Here is a 22,287-nt window from a genome sequence, read left to right as displayed (position 1 = left end):
GCAATGGAGGCTGGAGACCGGGGAGCGGCGGAGACCGGACAGAAGAACCGGGGAGCGACGCAGGGAAGCCGGGGAGCGTGGCAGGTGAGCCGGGGAGCAGAGCAGGGGACCCGGGGAGCGTGACAGTACCCCCCCCCACGCCCCCCTCCCCGCAACCGGGACAGGAAGGCACGGATCAGAGGAGTGCCCACATTCTCCCGGGGCTCCCAGGACCTATCCTCAGGACCATACCCTGCCCAGTCCACCAGGAAGAACTGTCGACCCCGTACGGTTTTCATGGCCACGATATCCCTTACCGCATAGATGTCGTCATCGGCAATAGGAGGAGGAGCCGAACTGGCAGCAGCGGAGAAGGGACCAAGGACAACCGGCTTGAGCAGGGAGACGTGGAAGGAGTTGGGTATCCTCATCGTGGCCGGGAGCTGTAGCTTGTAGGAGACCTCATTGATCTTGCTGAGGACTTTAAACGGCCCGATGTAGCGAGGTCCCAGCTTGTAGGATGGTAGTTTCAATCGGACGTACTTGGAAGCAAGCCAGACGAGATCTCCAGGAGAGAAACACGGAGGGTCCAGACGTCTCTTGTCTGCGTGTCTCTTCATCCGCAGGGAGGCACGTGCAAGGGACGCCTTAACAGAGTCCCAAATGGTTGTAAAGTCACGGGCTACAGCAACAGCAGCAGGGACATCTGAGGAAGAGGATACAGGCAATGGGATGGAAGGCTGAAGTCCGTAAACGACATGGAAGGGAGAGCTGGAGGAGGACTCACTGACGTGGTGGTTATGGGAGAATTCAGCCCAAGGAAGAAGCGTGGACCAGTCGTCATGATGGGCGTTGACGTAGTGACGTAAGAAGGAGGTCAAGATCTGGTTGACCCGTTCCACTTGGCCGTTCGACTGAGGATGGTAGGCTGAAGAAAAGTCCAGAGTCACTCCCAGATGTTTGCAGAGAGCCCTCCAGAAGCGGGAGGTGAACTGAGTTCCTCTGTCGGACACAATGTGTGATGGAAAGCCATGCAAGTGGAAGATGTGATGTATATAGGCGTCAGCGAGTTCCTGGGCAGAGGGCAGTCCAGCCATAGGGACGAAATGAGCCATTTTAGAGAACCGATCCACCACGACCCATATGACTGTGTGTCCGGAGGACAATGGCAAGTCCGTAATAAAGTCCATCGCAATGTGTTGCCACGGAACTGAGGGTATAGGCAGAGGCAGAAGACGGCCATATGGCAGGTGTTTGGGCGTCTTGTTCCTGGCACAAGAGGAGCAGGCAGAGACAAAAGAAGCGACGTCCGTGCGAAGGGATGGCCACCAGTAATGACGTACAATCGCACTCCATGTTCTCTTCTGACCAGCATGACCGGCTGTTTTCGAGGCATGGCCCCAGTGTAACACTTTTTGCCTGTCAGTCTCAGAGACATAGGTCTTCCCGGGCGGTATCTGGGCCAGTGTGACAGGGGCCACCGGAATGATTTTACTAGGACAGATGATGGGTTGGGATGTCTCCTCCTCCTGCTCCATGGGCATGAAAGACCTGGACAAGGCATCAGCGCGTACATTCTTGTCCGCGGGTCGGAAATAGAGCTGGAAATCGAATCTGGCAAAGAACAAGGACCACCTGGCTTGCCGTGGGTTCAGTCGCTGAGCAGACCGCAGGTATTCCAGGTTCTTGTGGTCCGTGTAAATAATAACGGGGTACACTGCTCCTTCCAGAAGGTAGCGCCATTCCTCCAGAGCCAGTTTGACTGCCAATAGCTCTCAGTCACCGATGGTGTAGTTGCGTTCAGGCGCTGAGAAGCTCTTGGAGAAGAAACCGCAAGTCACCATCTTCCCGGAGGAGGACTTCTGCATGAGCACTGCTCCGGCTCCCGAGGAGGAGGCATCCACCTCCAAGGTGAACTGTCGGTTTAACTCCGGACGGTGGAGTACAGGAGAGGAGGCAAATGCCTGCTTCAGAGAGCCAAATGCGGCGTCGGCCGCAGGTGACCAGTCCTTTGGATTAGCCCCCTTCTTGGTCAAGGCGGAGAGAGGAGCAGTCAGAGCAGAGAAGTGAGGGATGAACTGGCGGTAATAGTTGGCGAATCCCAGAAAGCGTTGGATTGCCTTCAGTCCAGAAGGAGGAGGCCAGTTGAGAATGGAGGAGACCTTCTTTGGATCCATCTGCAGTCCGGTATCGGAGATGATGTAACCCAGGAAGGGGAGAGAAGACTGCTCAAAGACACACTTCTCGTACTTGGCGTACAGACAATTCTCTCTCAGTCTTTGTAGAACCAGCTGCACGTTCTCTCTGTGGGTCTGGAGGTCCGGAGAGAAGACAAGGATATCATCCAGATACACCACCACACAGACGTAGAGAAGGTCCCGGAAAACGTCGTTCACCAATTCTTGAAAGACTGCTGGTGCGTTACACAGGCCGAAGGGCATCACACAGTATTCATAGTGCCCATCGCGAGTATTGAACGCGGTCTTCCATTCGTCCCCAGAGCGGATGCGGACCAGGTTGTAGGCACCCCGAAGATCCAACTTGGTGAACACACGAGCTCCTCTAAGCCGATCAAACAATTCGGGGATGAGCGGCAGGGGGTACTTGTTTTTCACGGTGATTTGGTTCAATCCCCGGTAGTCTATGCATGGGCGTAAGTCGCCTTCTTTCTTCTTAACGAAGAAGAAGCCTGCTCCAGCAGGAGAGGAGGATCTCCGAATGAATCCCCTTGCCAGGCTCTCTGTGATGTAAGTAGACATGGCCCTTGTTTCGGCTGGAGACAGTGGATATATCCGTCCTCGAGGTGGTGTAGTTCCCGGGAGCAGGTCGATGGCACAATCGTAAGGACGATGTGGCGGAAGTACCTCTGACTCCTTTTTATCAAAGATGTCCGCAAAGGACCAATAGGCCGAGGGCAGTCCCGGTAGGGACTCTGGAACCGGAGGTCGTCGGATGGGTTGTATGGTCTTCAAACAGTTCTCATGGCAAGAAGAGCCCCATCGGGTGATTTCACCAGTGCCCCAGCTGACTGATGGTTCGTGTGTCCGTAACCAGGGAAGTCCCAGCAGGATTTGATGGGACATGTGTGGAAGGACGTAGAGAGCGATGTTCTCGGTGTGCAGGGCACCGATACGCAGTTCGACCGGCCTGGTGATCCAGGAGATGGTGTCAGAGAGGGGTCTCCCATCCACAGAGGCAATCACGAGGGGTTTGTCGAGTGGAGTAACAGGCACCTGGTACTTGTCCACCGTGGCCTGCTGGATGAAATTGCCTGCTGCCCCAGAATCGAGGTACGCCTCAGCCGTGAACCGCGTCTCTCCCGTTGTCACTTGCACAGTCCATGTAACCGGGTCTGAGAGAGTCCCAGCACCTAGGGTGGCCTCTCCTACCAACCCTAGGCTTTGGAGTTTCCCGGCCTCTCTGGACAGGAGCGTAGCAGGTGTGTGCCCTCTCCGCAGTAGAAGCAGAGGCCCTTGGCGAGCCGCTCTGCTCGACGTTGTTCAGACTGCCGCACACGGTCGATCTGCATGGGCTCGTGGACGGAGACACCAGATGCCGTTGACTGAAGTACGGCGGGCTTCTGTGGAGGAGAGGAATGCCGTACCGGACGTCTCTCACGGGACACCTCTTTGGATCGCTCCTGAAAGCGAATGTCCACTCGAGTCGCTAGGGTAATCAGGGCATCCAGGGTGGACGGTACGTCACGACCAGCCAGCTCATCTTTAATTCGACCCGAGAGTCCTTCCCAGAAGGCGGCGGTTAGGGCCTCGTTGTTCCACCCGAGTTCCGAAGCCAAGGTGCGAAAACGTATGGCGTATTGACCCACCGTCAGAGTCCCCTGACGTAACCGGAGAAGAGATGAGGCAGACGCGGAGGCGCGTCCGGGCTCGTCAAAGGTGCCACGAAATGTCTGCAGGAACTCCTGGATGTTCGTGGTCATAGGATCCTCCCTTTCCCACAAGGGGTTCATCCACGCCAGTGCCTCACCCTCTAGATGGGACATGATGAAGGCGACCTTGGCTTGGTCGGAGGCAAACAAATGCGGCAGCTGCGTGAAATGGAGGGAGCATTGGTTTATGAATCCCCTGCAGGTCTTGGGATCTCCGGCGTACCGGGGTGGTGAGGCCAAACGAAGTCTGGAAGCATCCGAAGAGGCTGCCACGGGAGCTGGAGCCGTGGATTGTCTAGTGGAAGCCCGAGATGCTGAAGATGTAACTGACGCTTGTAGCGTGTTCAGGCGGGCGTCCACAGAAGACATGAATTGCAGCATGCGGGTCTGAGTCTCACGCTGGCGTGTGAGTTCCTCCTGCAAGGCTGCTAGTGCTTCAGCGGGATCCATGGCCTGTTCTTACTGTTAGGGCCAGGTGGACGGGCAGACCCAGGAGGTGGATCCACTGGGCCGAACTCCTTGATGATGGTAAGGGGTCCGGTAGCTGGAGCACTACAGGTAGCAAGACAGTCCGTGCACAAGAGTATAATGGAGAAGTCCCTGGGACCACGGAGTCACTGATGGTAGTCCGGGTGACAGAGCTCAGGTTCGGAAGCCGAGATGTTGTCAGGCGGAGTCCGGAACCGTTGGAGCGAGATGACGGGTCACCGCAGGGATCAGAGATGGTACGGACTGTCAGGATAGCAGATAGGCAGCGTTCGGGGTTCGGGATTCGGCAGGACCGGATGGCAAGGCAGGATCGGCTCTAGAAGAGAGAGAGGTGAGTATCTCACAGGAACACAAGGAGACCTGACTCCTAGCTTGGGAAACACGAAGAACAGGCCCCGCCCACTTGGACACTAAACCCCTTTATACCCTGTACCTGTGTGCTTCATTTCCTGTCAGTGGACGCTGGCCCTTTAAGAAAGGGTCAATGACCGCGCGCGCGCCCAAATGCGCATGCGCGAGTCCCGGGTGCCAGAAGCCAGAGCAGGAAGCGGTGAGGAGGAAGCAGCAGAGCCGGGCTGGGGCTGAGAAGCCGACGGGCGCCGGGAGCGGGGATCAGGACGCCTGGGAAGCGCAGGCAATGGAGGCTGGAGATCGGGGAGCGGCGGAGACCGGACAGAAGAACCGGGGAGCGACGCAGGGAAGCCGGGGAGCGTGGCAGGTGAGCCGGGGAGCAGAGCAGGGGACCCGGGGAGCGTGACAATATCTTAAAGGGATCTGTGCCACTGCCCAGGTCTTTGATCACAGGCTGCAGCAGTGACATCATGACCATAGTACATGTGACAATGGGGCTCGCTCAGTGGGCTTAGCTGATGTAGATGGCACAAGCCGGGGCCCAGCTATTGTTGCAGCAGTTACATGCAGTTTAGTTTTGAAATGCAGCACTACAGCTATATAAGGGAAGAAACGTGAGTGAAATTGTGAACATGAGAAACTATTAATAAGTATATACTTACCAATAAAATAGATTATGGAAAGGTAAAGTTCATTGATGGAAGTGTAATTGTCCCATGAATTTGATTTGGCTTGTAATCAATTAATCCATAATACATTTAATCACAGTGTAATGAACTTGGATGACTTGACAAGAAGAGGATTGTATCTCAGTGACATCCCCCTGCATGATGCAACTCGTGACTTGGTACTTCTTGGAGAACAGTTCAGAGAAGAGTATAAGTTGACTCAAGAACTGGAAATACTTACCGACCGACTGCAGCACACCCTTAGGGCCTTGGAAGATGAGAAGAAAAAGACTGACACGTAAGTGACACTACAGGTGTCAAGCCAGGAACAAGGGTACTCTAAGTGATCGATGCAACACAGCGGGAACACCAGGGTTATGTCATGCCGGGAAGAACGCCCAACGAGAGATTCAACACAAAGGGTACTCCAGGAAAATGATACAATGGTAGGCCCTGGTGCTAGAAGACAGGAGCAGAGTCACCTATTAACACTCACCTGAAGTTTGTCTCTGCACTCCCTAATGTCCCTAGATGAGTCCTTCACCCTGTATGTTGATCACATGAGTACGCCCTCGCTGGCCTTGAACTCACCCTGACTAGTGAAGGCCAGCAAGGCGATAGTCTTGTTACTACAACACAAAGAAGGTAAGACAAATGGCTGGGGAAAGACACAACAAAAATCACTCCTTGAATTCTTCCATAGGAGAATTCCCAGCTGCTATAGTAACAAACAACATTACAGCTATGCAGCAACAAGCTCTTTTAACGTGGTAAGCATAGCAATGAGCTATAGCTGGCATAGGGAGGAGTGAGGAGCGTATATTTATAGCAGAAGAGAGTGGATGCAGCTGAGGTTACAACTATTTGTTTGATCACTGCAGGATAGAAATGAACCTTAACCCCTTCAGTATCGGATGGAATATGCTCCAACTCAGAGTAAATGATGAGCGGGCACTTAAGCAGATCAATGATCCATAATGCGCTGTGACCTTCTTATCCCAGATTGCCCCGAGATCACATCAGGCCGTGACACACTCGTGGACAGTAAAATAAGCTTTTGCTTTGTATTGATGTAATTGTGACATCAGAAATGTAAAGAGGATAACAATTCAGCCTTGTAGGACTGTCTAATCCATGACTGCTAGATCATTAAAGGAAATCTGTCAGTAGGTTAATACTATGTAATCTCAAGACAGCATGCTGCAAGGGTTAAAACATAGAATTCAGAGAGGCCTGTCTTGTCATGGATGATCTGTTGTTTATTTGCTATGTTTGTTTAAGCAGAAGTATGGGGAGATAAGGTATGCACACCAGTTACTATGTAAGGGGAATACATGAAATAGCAGAAACTGCTGTGTGAATACTGACTTGAAAAATCTAATAGCTATATGTAAGAGTGAAAATGTGAAAAATGGAATCTGCCTTACTGCCATGAACATATGAATCAAGAGAAATTTAGCTACTGAATTGATCAATGCAATAGAGCCCCAACACTACGCCAAAGTATTTCTCTACGTTGGGGTCCCTAGCTTGTGTGTGTCCTCTCATGCAGTTAAAAAACCTACCGTGTATGGGAAGCTGAGACCCAGGCTATTTATTCGTATGATATGGATTGGCAATAGGTGTGGTTGGGGAGGGTTCACAAACGAAAAACTACTAACAAATAAGGAATAACGTTTGGAACACCATTCTAAGTCTGAACTGGGTGCAAAAACCTAAAAAACATCACTATGGGGAGATAAGGTATGCACACCAGTGACTATGTAAGGGGAGTACATGAAATAGCAGAAACTGCTGAGTGAATACTTACTGACTTGAAAAATCCAATAGCTATATGTAAGAGTGAAAATGTGAAAAATGGAATCTGCATTACTGCCATGAACATATGAATCAAGAGAAATTTAGCTACTGAATTGATCAATGCAATAGAGCCCCAACACTACGCCAAAGTATTTCTCTACGTTGGGGTCCCTAGCTTGTGTGTGTCCTCTCATGCAGTTAAAAAACTTACCGTGTATGGGAAGCTGAGACCCAGGCTATTTATGCGTATGATATGGATTGGCAATAGGTGTGGTTGGGGAGGGTTCACAAACGAAAAACTACTAACAAATAAGGAATAACGTTTGGAACACCATTCTAAGTCTGAACTGGGTGCAAAAACCTAAAAAAACTTTGGCGTAGTGTTGGGGCTCTATTGCATTGATCAATTCAGTAGCTAAATTTCTCTTGATTCATATGTTCATGGCAGTAATGCAGATTCCATTTTTCACATTTTCACTCTTACATATAGCTATTGGATTTTTCAAGTCAGTATTCACACAGCAGTTTTTGCTATTTCATGTATTCCCCTTACATAGTCACTGGTGTGCATACCTTATCTCCCCATAGTGATGTTTTTTAGGTTTTTGCACCCAGTTCAGACTTAGAATGGTGTTCCAAACGTTATTCCTTATTTGTTAGTAGTTTTTCGTTTGTGAACCCTCCCCAACCACACCTATTGCCAATCCATATCATACGCATAAATAGCCTGGGTCTCAGCTTCCCATACACGGTAAGTTTTTTAACTGCATGAGAGGACACACACAAGCTAGGGACCCCAACGTAGAGAAATACTTTGGCGTAGTGTTGGGGCTCTATTGCATTGATCAATTCAGTAGCTAAATTTCTCTTGATTCATATGTTCATGGCAGTAATGCAGATTCCAATTTTCACTCTTACATATAGCTATTGGATTTTTCAAGTCAGTATTCACACAGCAGTTTCTGCTATTTCATGTATTCCCCTTACATAGTCACTGGTGTGCATACCTTATCTCCCCATAGTGATGTTTTTTAGGTTTTTGCACCCAGTTCAGACTTAGAATGGTGTTCCAAACGTTATTCCTTATTTGTTTAAGCAGAAGGACTTATCATTGCTCAGACTACAATGTCACCCACACAGCAGTCCAACGTGCCCCCCTCGTCTGTGGTTCACATGTGGCACCATGAAGGTGGTGGTTCAGACGTGGCAGCACAGAGGTGGTGGTTCACACATGCCCGCACAGAGGGGGTGACTAAGACATGGCAGCACCAAGGTAGTGGCTCAGATGTGGCAGCATGGATGTGATGGTACTGATCAGCCTCTAGAACTAGACACAGTTTATGAACACGACACTGGTACTAGGACACCAAGCAGAAGTAGAAATACTAGCGTAATGGGATCTGAGAGCTAGCAATGCACTAATAAGCAACATAACTTAGGCACCTCCCTTAATATGAGGCAGACTTAAATACCTCTAGGGTAATGGGTGACCTCATTAAACACTTCTAGGTAATGAGACACCGGCCCTTTAAGGAATGGGCGTAGCCGCCGTCACCTTCCGGGCACTCACATGAGGGTACGTGCAGAAGCAGAAGGAGGCCACGGCAGGCCCCAGGGCAGGACAAAAGCGCGTGGAGCCGCTGGGCAGGTGAGGAGAGGAGTGACCCCGCTGTGGTCTGGGAGCGGAGACTTGTAGGGGTGTCATACTGGGACCAGAACCGGATGCTACACCGAACTTCAGATCACTTATCTCTACTCTTATTGCACTTTATTTTAATTTAAACACTACCAATTCCTAAAGAAAAAAAACTGTGCTAGATATTCCCATAAAATTAATTTTATTACAAATATAAAAAAGCAATTATACAATATCATTTTCCAGACAGGAGATCAACTTATGGGACTCAATTTATCCACAATTACTAAAGTGCATTTATGACAATTAAAGCCTGTTCAGCAATTGTGTAATCACTGTCCTGTAATAAATAATAATAATTTACATAGCTATGCAGGCAATAATTAATATCAATAAGGAAACTTTTCCTACAGCATTTATACTAACTGTTTGATCTGACTAATTTTTCAATTATTTACAACCCACAATTTCGTTATTTATATAATTTGTCTATTCAGACTACAATTAATTAAATATAGGGTTAATACTTATTAAAATTGCTGATGGAAAAGAAACATTTCCTTTTTAATATAGTTGATACTAAAATTGAAAAGGCTCATAGGTTGGTAAATGTTACAATACCTTAAATAAGGTGATATTAGTGCATGCAGAATGAATTCAATCTGCCCTTAGTAGCCTGCTATGAGCTGTGGATAAAGGAGTCCTCTTTCAGTTCCTACGCACGTTTCCACCTTTCTTCTTAAGGGGACGTGTGTTGCGGCAGCCAAAGAAAAAGAAGTTTGGTGTTTTAATTATTTTTCTCTTTATGCCATTTACTGTTCAGATTAATTTACAGTATATCACAAAAGTGAGCACACCCCTCACATTTTTGTAAAAATTATATTGTATCTTCATGGGATAACAGTGAAGAAATGACATCATAATACATTGTAAAGTAGTCAGTGTACAACTTATATAACAGTGCAACTTTGCTGTGCCCTCTAAATAACAACACACAGCCATTAATGTCTAAACCAATGGCAATAAAAGTGAGCACACACCTAAGTGAAAATGGACAAATTTTGCCCAATTAGCCATTTTCCCTCCCCGGTGTCATGAGACTCATTAGTGTTACAAGGTCTGAGGTAGGAATGGGTGCAAATGTGTTAAATATGGTGTTATCACTCATACTTTACATTGTATCTTCAGTGCTGTCCTGTCAAAAGATATAATAAAATATTTACAAAAATGTGATGGGTGTACCCCCTGATGTGTGATGTAATGTCCCAGAAAGGAGGGGGAGCACCAAGGAGCAGCTCCACTGTTACACTGACTTAAAGGTACCATGAGTAAGGAAGCAGCACTATCGATTTCATCTTTAGAGTTTATGAAGGAATGGCCAATAGACTAATGTTCTATCTCCCCGGAGTACCCCTTTAACACTAGAAGTCCCAGAGAGGGGTCATTTAACATTTCTACCATTGGAACCCTATGGAGCTCGAAATTCCTAGGACTTCTAGTGTTAAGAATACAATTTATAGAATATCTTCTTAGTTACATTTTCAATATCTGTGTGTCATTTTCTTTCCGTTTGCAGCTTGCTGTATTCTGTGCTTCCACCTTCTGTAGCTAATGAGCTGAGACATAAGCGGCCAGTCCCAGCCATGCGATATGACAATGTCACAATTCTATTTAGTGGCATTGTAGGATTTAATGCTTTCTGCAGCAAGCATGCTTCTGGCGAAGGAGCCATGAAGATTGTCAATCTGCTGAATGATGTATACACAAGATTTGATATTTTAACTGACTCTCGAAAGAATCCTTTTGTCTATAAGGTAAATATATCATGCATGTTCATTGAAGAAAGTAAATTTGTGTAATCTGATCATAAACTAGGAAAGCCTTACATAATCAATGATTTACCCCTAAATAATTATGATGGGTCTTATTAAATGCAGATAAGTGTCATATAGCTTGTCTAATTATGCAAGTCACCTTGGAAAACTTCGAGCCAAAAGTAAGGAGGGGCACATCTGCAAATGTTTTAGGAGAATCAGTCCCTTAACATTTGCAGTCCTATTATAGCAAAGACCAACCAGAAATGTAAAGGACCCCCATCTATGCATGAATTGAGAACAAATCTGTCCCATCAGAAGGTTTTCTCTTCCACAATTAACGTATCATACATTACCCTCACATCTAAATGATATCTATGGTAATGGAAGTTCCATTACGTCTCGTGTATTACACTCTGTGGCACAAATTGTAGGCACATTCCTTTGCATCGAATCATCCCGCGTGCTGTGCCCAGACTAGCTCTACTTTAGGAATTGTAGTATCAAATGTAATCTTAGATACTTGTAAGTACAAGATATTTATTCATATTCACTATAAAAAGAGTTGACAAAACTCAGTGGTGTCAAAAGAGATTCGAATAATATCAAAAAATGTGAAATACAACATTTTGTGGTGAATGTTCTTCTAGGTTTATTAAAGGGAATCTGTCATCCACTAAGAAATAGTATGGTGGATACCTGTGGACATAATGACATAATGAGGCTGGCATATAGGGGGCACCTGAACAGACACCCTGGGATGTCAGTTATTATATGCTGTTATGTCTTAATAGAACAAATCATTGTTTTTTGTTTACTTTTCTGTACCTCTTTTAAGCTAACTTTTAAGTTCAAGAACTTCATTTTTTTATTATCAACCTGTGCAAAAAGTCCATTGATCTGATGTCAAATGATAGGTTGTTGCTTTGTCACACCTTTTATGTTTACTGGGAAATTATGGCTTTTACGTCATATTCTTTTGTGTAAATGGGGATCTACTTCTGACAATAACGGACTTGTAGGGGAATAAACAATACTGCTGTACATACTGCCGATGATAGCGCCATGTAAATGGAAGCAAATGAGTGCTCATCATCTTGTTATATCTTGGATTGGTTACTATCCTTAACACTAGAACTACTGGACTCGTGACACCTATATAGAAATACATGGTGCAAAGTAGTCAAAACGACTACCTCAGTAGTTCTAGTGTTAAGGCCCTCTTCACACGCACATGTCTCCGGTACGTGCTAGGTCCGTGCCCGCATGTACCGGAGACACGGGCTCACGTAAACCCATTAAAATCAATGGGTTTATGTGCACGCACGTGTGCAGCCATTGGCCCGTGCCTCCGTGTGGAGCAGACGTGAGCCTGTGTGCTCCACACGGATGCATGTCCGTTTTTCTCCGGCAGCACGGGTGTCACACGGCTCGCACCCGTACCACACGGATGTAGTGTGAATGCAGTCCCGTGTGACACGCGCCGGAGAAACTCACGTGTCAGAGAAAAAAAAATCTTTACTCACCTTCTCCAGACCTCCTGTCTCTGCCGCTGCTGTCACTTGCTGCCGACCTCCACTCATTATGCTCATTTAATATTCACTTCACTGCGGCCGGAAGCAGCAGCAGCGGGGAGTCGGCAGGACCAGAGACCGAAGATCAGCACCACGGACAGCGACGCCAGGGACAGGTAAGCAGAAAGTTCCATTCTCCGTGTGTTATCACGGATAACATACGGAGAACACACGTAGTGCCATAAACACGGCACACGGAGGGTAAAACGCACCTTTGACACGTCCGTGAAACATGTGCGTGATTTTCACGGACGTGTGAAGGGGGCCTAAGATAGGTTATCAATATCAGATTGGTGGGAGTCTAACCCTCAACTTTCCAAATGATCAGTTCATATTAGCTCCATTGGCAGCTGGATGTAAACATTGAACATAGCTGAACAGCCAAGTTCCTTTCACTATGTATCAGCTACTAGGTAAAGCAGATCAGCTCCCACAATATGTCTTGATATGACCTCCACCCTTCTGCAATTGAAGTCCTATTGGAAACTTAGGTCATCAATATTATATTTCCAGAAAATATCTTTAATGTACTTAAGTGTATTAAAAATGAAGGTGGTAAGCCTTTAATCCCAGGTACAATTGATTGGAACTACAGTCTCACTGCTTGTTCCATAATGGGAGTGTGGAATATGGAAAAGTCCACTCTCGTGCCTAATTAGCAAGGCCCATAGAAGCGTAATATAATGCAAAACTGTACTCTCTTTTACTGGATTGTACGTTTTCTATGGATTTGTACTAATAAAAAACAATTAATTTACATTTGTCGAATGCCACCTATTTCTTCTTTTCTTACATAGTATAAAATGCTTCCCATGTCTAAATCAATCCACTTAAACAGTTCACGCAAGTCTTTTTATTGTGCGTTCCTTGGAATAATGCTAAATTCTATTCTTTTTAAGGTTGAAACTGTTGGTGATAAGTATATGACAGTAAGTGGCCTTCCGGAACCTTGTGTCCACCATGCAAGGTCTGTATGTCACCTGGCGTTAGACATGATGGAGATTGCTGGACAAGTTCAAGTAGATGGGGAACCTGTGCAGGTACACAGTCATTCATAATATGTTTTGGTGACCAAAGATTTTGAGAGGTTTTTTTCTGGGATACACATCATCCGACCTAATATACTAATTTATCACATCCTTTAGCTAAACCATCAATGTGTCATGAGTTTAGGCCATAAATACAGGGCTTTTACCAATCATCACAGTGGTGAGCACTATGTCTTTGTTATTGTCTACAAAGAATAATGGGTCATTGGCACACATTACTATGTCTGATAAGGGTACTTTAGACGCTGCGACATCGCTAGCGATCCCGTTAGCGATGTGAAATTCTAGATCACAAGTGCGATCTTTTGAGATCGTACATGCGTAAAATGACCTATGTGCGATCTCGAAAGATCGCACTTGCGATCTAGAATTTCACTTCGCTAATGAGATCGCTAGCGATGTCACAGCATGTAAAGTACCCTATAGCCTTTACCTGTGCTGATTGATAAATTCCAGATGTTAAACACCCTTCAGTAAAACATTATTGACCCTACCAAATCATTGTACACAGGCACAGAGGGGCAGATTTAGCAATACTGTCTAATCCTTATACCACACTACCATGCAAAACTTACACTATAGTAGACAGTCTTAAACTAGGGCATTTATCATGGTGGTTTATCCTGTTTGGTAAGGCTACTTTCACACATCAGTTTTTTTGGCATCAGGCACAATCCGGCAAGTGCCTGATGCAACGGATCCGGTGTAGAATATGCAAAAAACGGATGTGTTTTTTTACAATAAATTGGAGCATGCTGGCCGCATCCGTTTTTTGCCGCATTACGCTGGATCCGGCATCCTTAGACTTCCACTGTAAATCACGCCGGATCCAGCGCGATGCGTTTTTTTGTCAGAGATAAAAAACGTTACAAGAGACGTTCCATCCGGCCGCCGCATTAGCCAATTACGCTGGATCCGGAGAAAGCCGGATGCAACGCAATGCCATCCAGCACAATCCGTCGGTAATACAAATCAATGGGGATAAAACGGATCCGGTGCCGGATCCGTTTTATCCATTTTTTTCCGGATTGTGCCGGATGGAAAAAAACTGATCTGTGAAAGTAGCCTTAATCTGAATAATTTTGAGATTTTCTAATCCAAGATTACACCGCTTTTAGTTGGCTTATGTTGTGCCATAAACGTACACCACTATTCTTGCTAATTGTTTGGCACATTGTGTTGCGTAAGGCAACACCTTTTTTCGATAAACGTCACCCATTTTTATCAATGTTACGTCCCCTTATCAGCATGGATGCAGAAAGTGTATAAAACACATAATAAATATGATTCAGGTTATGAAAGACCATTTTTGGTGCAAATCAAGCAAAACTTCAGGTGTAATTAGCTTTCTCAAGATGCCCCGGGGAATCTTTACTTACAGATAACCTGTAACTTCAACAAAGCGTTGTCATGTTTGTACTTTTGCTTCCATAATTTCAAACATCTAGCCTTTAAGAAATGAAATACCGATGGAAATCAATGGGAATCCATTAACTACAAAGGACTGTAAAAAAGGATAATTGAATTACCATTCACTTACTTCCTTCTTCCTAGATCACAATTGGCATTCACACAGGAGAAGTGGTGACGGGCGTTATTGGTCAGAGAATGCCACGCTACTGCCTCTTTGGAAATACTGTCAATCTGACTAGCAGAACAGAAACAACTGGAGAAAAGGGAAAGATAAATGTATCTGAGTACACATACAGGTAAGACAATTAAAATTACGTAAATGGAAATGTAAGGAAAAATGAAAGTAAAATGATACTAATATTTTACTTCCAGTGGAAAAAAAATCAGTTTAAAGGGAACCTGTCACCACTTTTTTTGGCATATAAGCTGCGACCACCACCAAGCTCTTATATACAGCATTCTAACATGTTGTATATAAGAGCCCAGGCCGCTGTGAGAACATAAAAAACACTTTATAATACTTACCTAACGGTTGTGTGGTGGGCATTATGGGTGTCTCTGTTGTCCGGTGCCAGCGCCACCATCTTCATCCTCTTTCTGAAGCCTGTGTGCATGTTGCGTCTACGTCATACACACTCACAGATCCTGCGTAGGCGCACTACAATACTTTGATCTGCCCTGTTCAGGTCAGATCAAAGTGTGCCTGCTCAGGACCTGAATGCCGACGAGTGTGGATGACGTTGGACGTGTCATGCACCACGGCTAAAGAAGGACGAAGATGGCCGAAAGAGGCAGCGCCGGCACCGGAGAACGGAGACGCCCATATGGCCAACCGCACGACCATTAGGTAAGTATTATAAAGTATTTTTTATGTTCTCACAGTGGCCTGGGCTCTTATATACAGCATGTTAGAATGCTGTATATAAGAGCCTGGTGGTGGTGGCTGCAGCTTATATGCCAAAAAAGTGATGATAGGTTCCCTTTAAAATAAACAGTGTATTTCCCAGCCTCCATGCCCTGAAGTTTGACAAACATTTCATATTCATATGAACCCACGCATCAAGCTTGCCCTGTTGACCATTAAATTTGAGCCATTCAGTTTGGTCTTATAAGGTTATTCAGGCAAGGCCAAGCTAATGTGTCCCATACAGAATAGATGGGATGGCCAGCAGGTGTCTTTACTGACTCCTCTTTAACACGTGAACTCACTTTTCTTCTGAACTCTCCTTTGTTCTCTATGAAACAGCTGCAGTCAGATGCTTTTGCCAGTGGCTTATCTTGCCAAGAAGAAAGGATCTGTCAAGGGAGAGTAAGGAGGCGACTATCCACATTAGACTGTCCACTGATATCAATGTGTTTAACCTATATTAGTCTACTATGTAAGGGGGTCTTAAGTCTCTCTTATTAGGGTTTCCAAGATCAGTAGGTGATTATCATCTCATTTCATGCAGACATTCTTTATTGATATTCTGTGTGAACTTAAAGAAAGTTGTATCCAATGTTACATTCTTGTACAAAACTTAAGTATTTTGGTTAATGTCAGGCAGGCAAAAATACTTACTGGTTATGTTTACTATCTGGTATGACTCTCTTTTTTATGGAGATTTACTATGGATACCTTAGAGGTTCATAACTAGTGTTGAGCGGACCCGGATCCACAAAATCCGGATCCGCACGGTTTGAGAGCCCGATCCGAGTCCGACCAGTACCCGGGATTCGGGGTGCACGATCCGGATCCGTTTTTTTTTTCTCTCTCTCTCTCTCTCCCTCTCTCCCTCTCTCCCTCTCTCCCTCTCTCCCTCTCTCCCTCTCTCTGGTCCCGGATCCGGCTCCCCATTGATTTATATGGACGCGGATTCCGGACTTCTGCGACAACCCCATACGTATCCACCGGACCCGGATTATAACGGATCTGCTCAACTCTATTCATAACCCCTCTACTGAACTTGTATTCTTTAAATGGAGATATATGACACATTCCTTGTAGTCAAGAGTACAATGTCTCTGTACACGCAGAGCCTGTACTGTCCTATACTATTGGAAAATGGAGTTCTGCTGTCAACCCTTAAATTAAGTGCTTTCCATAAGGTAGTGGTAATTTTATGATAATACACATTTTCAGAGTACGATGATTAGACAATGCCTTTGAACATGAGATCTGTTCAGAGAATAGGTACATGTGCATATCTGACAATGTCTAAATTTATATCAGCTTCTTACTTTTCCACCTATTTCCTAATTCACTGATTCACTTTGTGTCTGATTCGTCATCATATTACTAGACATACTATAAACTCTCATATGTAGGTGTATATAGTTTGCTCTAAATTGAGCTTTTTAAACTTTTCTAGAATAGATAAATCAGAGTGTATTTAAAATGGACTTAAAATTTAAATGAATAAGACACAGGTTTTATTGAATCTTTCCCACAAAAATATACATCAATTTCCTCAGCACCCCCTGCTCCATAACATTGTGGCTGCATATTGCACTGCATTTACATGGTGATAAGTTCCCTTTAATGCAAGATGATCAAGTCCAATAGTGAATGTAAAACCTTGGGGACTAAATCAGACAGATAGTGACATCTAGCAACTATCTAGACTATAAGGAAAGAATGCACAATAAAAGCTTCATGAGGTGTTATATATTGAGTGCAGAAATCCCCAAATGAAAAGACTTAATTCTCATCTGATACAGCTGGAAAATATATCAGGACACAAGTAACTAGATACTAAGCCCATCATGACTGATTTGTGGTGTTCCCATGGCAGAGATGTAGCCTTGCCAAACTGGGGATGGAGAATTGCACAATTATTCACTAAAAAATAGACGTGTGTGGTAAGATGGCTGGCAGGATCATTTATCTAAGTGGCTTTTCATATGTGGATCAAAAGCTGGAGATTTTGATTTTCCAAAAATGAAATGACACGTTTATAGGAAATAAGAACAGTGAAAAACAGGAATGTTCACCTATCGCCAAGATTTCTGGACAATGAAATTGAGCATTATTTTTCTATTTATAATGAAGATATATAGTTACTTTCATATGATAACTAGGGCTCCATACGGCGAGATGTGACCTGTAAACCGCATTGTGAAGGACATGCCACGTTAGTCAAAAGTAACACACCGTCACGGTTAGTGCAGAAAAGCTAGTCTTCTGAAGGCTTCTGTAACAGAACTACGTCTTTGCTTTAATTATATAATTTCCCTGATTTTTCAGATGTCTTATGAGTCCAGAGAATGCGGACCCCCAGTTTCATTTACAGTATAGAGGACCAGTGAGCATGAAAGGAAAAACAGACCCAATGCAAGTGTGGTTTTTATCCAGAAAGACTGCAGAAATGGAGGTATGACTAATCTGGATGGAAGACTGCCCTTATCCAAACAGTTCACATTTTTTGCTTTGAATTAAATCTAGAGTAATAAATCATTTCCAGCGGAATGATTCATAAGTCTAAATATTACTATCGAGTTCTGCCCAACTATTCTTCAACACTGTTTGTACAAGCAACATTTATTTTGTTAGTGAAAAATGATACAACACGTTCCATTTCTGGACATTGGGCTTTTGAGATTTTAACCTTAAAATGGCAAAGTTCACTACAATCTCAAAAGTGTTATTCTGTTTGTTGGGAGCGGAGCAGCCACTCAATGCTGGATGTATAATGCCTGAGAAAGGAATCTGTCGGCATTCGATACATGACAGAGATAAAAGACGTTCTTGTTTGGAAGTTTCTTTGTGGGTCCTCAATTGGCGAGAAGCGCTAGACACAAATTCAAGTTTTTCTTTTCTGGTCACTTATCCGGTTCCCTCATGGTACACACGGCCCATTGCTGGATTCATTTTCCTTTTGAGCAAATGAGGAAAAAACAGAAGGCAGAAAACATACCAATTTTGTTGGAGAATTAAAGTTGGAATTGGCATAATATTATTAGGCACACAGCAAATATTTATTTAATTGGTGAAAAAAAATTCAAAAGTTTGTCGAAAAAAATGTTTCAGTTTTGGTGCCATTTTCCAAGACCTGTAAGGGTTTTGGTTTTTGTAATCTAAGGCTAAGTGATGGCTTATTTTTTGCACCCTGAGCTGACGTTTTTACTGATACCATTTTCGGGTAGCTATATTGTTTTGATCGCCTCTTATTCTATTTTATTGCATTGTTGCGGTGGCCCCCAAAAAAGTAATTCTGGTGTTTTGAACTCAGCGTTATCAAATATGTGTATTTTTTATTAATTGCTTTATTATCAAAGGAGCAAAGGGAGTGATTTGATCCTGTGTGGGTTTTTTGTGTTTTTTAAACTTTTTTGTTTTTACTAGCCTCCTTAGGGAACTTGAAGCTGCCATCATCCGATTGATTGTGCTATACATAGCAGCACTATGTTCATAGGAGCGTCATGACATACACAGGGGTCATCAGCTGTCATGACAACTCATTGGCGCCCCGCGATGACATCACAGGAGTGCCAATGGGAATGGGGAATGGCACTCTCCCCACCGGTGCATGTTAAATCCCACTGTCAGAGATTGGCAGCAGAAGTTAAAGAGACCCACTAGTATTTAGCTGTTACTCACAATGATGACCTGTAATATACAGAGGAACACGGCTGAAAGTTTTCAATTAACCAGCTAAAGAGGACCTGTCACCAAGTCAAGAAAGGCCAGTTTTTGTGTTAATTGTATTCTTGCTGCTTCACTGAGTTTTCTACTTTTTATTTCTTTAAGCCATATGGAGATTTGAGCCTCCATTATTTGTTCAGTTTTTTTATGGTCTTTTCCAAGGAGGCGGACCTCACAGGATTCTCTGGGGCATGGCTTTAGGCACAGGTGGACACAGACAGAAAAGGGCCCCTGTGCAATAACACTATGTGGGCCCTTCACAGCCCAAGAGCTCCTCATAATGCAAAATTCCTCCTAATTTGGAAGTGGACATAGCCCTCCTTACCTCTTGGGCCCCTGTGTGGCCACCGCTGGCTTTAAGCTTCTCTGTATTATTATCCTGTGAGTACTTCCTCTTGGAAAAGACCATAAAAATTAGCACTAAATAAAAACGCCTTTATCTTTGGAACAATATAGAAAATTTACAAAAATTAATAATAATCAGGTTAGCAATAAGAATAAAGCTAGAGCAAAAAACTATATACTCTTGCCCTTTCGGCCTGGCAACAGAACGTTTCTCAGTTATCATTGCTATAATTGTAAAGCTATGTGTTTTAGAGTGATAACTGTGCGCATTATATGATTATAATTATTCTGTGCGCATTATATGATTTAAATATATTTCTCTCTCTTTTCCAGGAATAAGTACAACATTAAAACTGAAGAACCAAATCTCGTGAAGATAACAAAGATGTTGTGCGTTAATGTTTAAGTTCATTGCCCGGATTTTAGATATATTATTTTGTTGCTTACCCCTTCATTTGTGACACACAGATATGTAAGCCGTAGCTGTAAATGTTCTTTGGGAATATTATACTTTAGTGTATTTTGTATGTTGCCCTGGTGGCAACCTCTATATTATAATCTATATGCCAAATTTGTAAGAAAAAATATAGGTAAAATAAATGCGGCACGATATCATTAGATAATAGTCTATATTTTGAGCTGATGTTTAGTAACACACTATTTAATTAACACATATACTGTATTTCTTATTCTGATGTGATATATGTACTGTGGATAATGAAGAAATGTCTAGTTTTGACAACGAAAAGTGTTAAATATACATGTAAACAAACGGGTTGGGTATGTGGCTGTATTAAAGGGAACCTGTCATCATGTGCAATATGAACCCAGAACCACGAGCAGTTCTGGGAGCATATTGCTGATCCCTGCCTAATCGTCTCTGTATACACTAGCATAGATAAAGGGATCTTTAGAAAAAGTATTTCTAAAGATCTTTTATCTTATACTAATGAGGACAGGGACTAGTCGCAAGGGCTAATGAATGCACGTTAGAGGATGGTCGCGCTCACCTCTTTTTTGCCATCGTGTCTAAGTCAAGGATTTCGGTTCTGTGCGCATGATCCCGGTTTTTCAGTCATGCGCACTACATTGGTTTGAAGCCAGGACTTGTACACCCGGCTTCATAGTGCGCATGACTGCCAGATGTGCAAGTCCTGGCTTCAAACTCATGTAGTGCGCATACCGAAAAACCGGGATCATGCGCACTGAGCCAAAATCCAGGACTCGGACGCGATGGCAGCGGAGAGGTGAGCGCGACCATCCTCTGACCCTGCGCATTCATTAGCATGTTAGCACGCCCACACGGGTATACCAACATGCTAAGGGCCCAACTAGCCAGGGGAAATCACGCTCTTGCGACTAGTCATGGGCCTCATTAGCATATTATATGAATCTTTAGAAATACTTTTTCTAAAAATCCCGTTATCTATGCTATTAAATACAGGAACGGTTAGGCAGGAATTAGAGATATGCACCTAGAAATGCTTGTGGCTCTGGGTGCATATTGCACCTGACAGGTTCCCTTTAAACATTTTTGTATGTCAGAAAAACTTAATTCCAAACCTAAGATGATCCCATATTGAGACCCAATGAGTAGAGGACATCCATAACTAGGATAAAACTCACAGACATAGTTGCTTCTAACCTGCTTAATGTTCTCGGTATTTTGGTATTATTCATAACATGCACTCACCACCAGTATGTAGGTATTTTATATGTTTACTGGTACTTTACATACATTTTTATGAGTGGCAGTGCTCTATGTTAGCAATGTATATGATAGTAATGTATAGCATTTGTATTTTAGGTAATAGTAGAAATTAACAGGGTATTTTTGTCCAGTGACAGCACCCAGATAATAAGTCTTTACTTTTGACACACAGAAGCAAATGCCTGTAAATATAGATAGAAAGGTCATATTTTTAACTATGTGCCATATAAAAGTGTATTTCAGGGTCTCTATAGATGAATGAATCCCTCTTAGTTGACATACAGAATGTATTGTGCTGGTCTATTAAATAATTTAATTAATCTTGTATAAGAATCTTCTTAATATTTATCTGTACCTTATATATGTCACATATGTACAGTATAAATCGTCTGGTACTGTAAAGACATCCATAATAAATTATTTTTTCATCACACTGTATACGGTAAATTTCTTTTTGTCATATAATGTTGAGATCTTTAAAATTTCAGTAATAAAATGCCCAAATATTACTCTTAGTGGAAAAATTTCATGTTTGATATTTTTTGGTATATCTTTTCTGATATTTTCAGAATTTCAATGAATGTCAATACACTGCACTCCTTCCTTTCTGTAGGTATGTAACACTCTGCTTTACTCAACGGTTTCTTAGAAGGAATTTGAAATACTCAATGCATTTCATCTCATGCCACTGGCAGAGGCACGCCATGTGCATGCATTGCTGGTACCTTCCTTATGGCACAGTTGTACCATTGCTGAAGTGATGTGCACAATGATGTTGTCCTCTCCTAATCATGCTCAGCACATGTCTGGCTCGTCACACTGGACATCAGGGCACCATGACGGGTAGCGCATCGATTTGCCATCCCCTATTAATGGCATGGATGCTACATGCACATGTGAAGACTGCACCTCCCTGGTGACATGGTTGTTGTAGTGTTGCCAAAG

The 22,287-nt window shown here is 43.9% G+C and overlaps 1 protein-coding gene across 1 annotated transcript in view; it reads left to right on the top strand.

Moving 5' to 3' along the window:
* The window catches only part of GUCY1B1 (guanylate cyclase 1 soluble subunit beta 1), a 140,616-nt gene extending 118,843 nt beyond the window's left edge, over positions 1-21,773 (top strand). The window contains exons 9-14 of the mRNA XM_075347622.1: positions 5,477-5,674; positions 10,389-10,626; positions 13,100-13,240; positions 14,804-14,958; positions 17,889-18,015; positions 19,965-21,773. Coding sequence (XP_075203737.1) covers positions 5,477-5,674; positions 10,389-10,626; positions 13,100-13,240; positions 14,804-14,958; positions 17,889-18,015; positions 19,965-19,970 — 865 coding nt within the window. The 3' untranslated portion in view covers positions 19,971-21,773. The remainder of the gene's footprint in view (positions 1-5,476; positions 5,675-10,388; positions 10,627-13,099; positions 13,241-14,803; positions 14,959-17,888; positions 18,016-19,964) is intronic.
* Positions 21,774-22,287: the final 514 nt, after the last annotated feature.

Source organism: Anomaloglossus baeobatrachus, chromosome 1, assembly GCF_048569485.1.
Source record: "Anomaloglossus baeobatrachus isolate aAnoBae1 chromosome 1, aAnoBae1.hap1, whole genome shotgun sequence".
Lineage (NCBI taxonomy): Eukaryota > Metazoa > Chordata > Amphibia > Anura > Aromobatidae > Anomaloglossus > Anomaloglossus baeobatrachus.
Note: the sequence above shows the minus strand (reverse complement) of the source record. Positions and strands in the feature narration are given on the sequence as shown.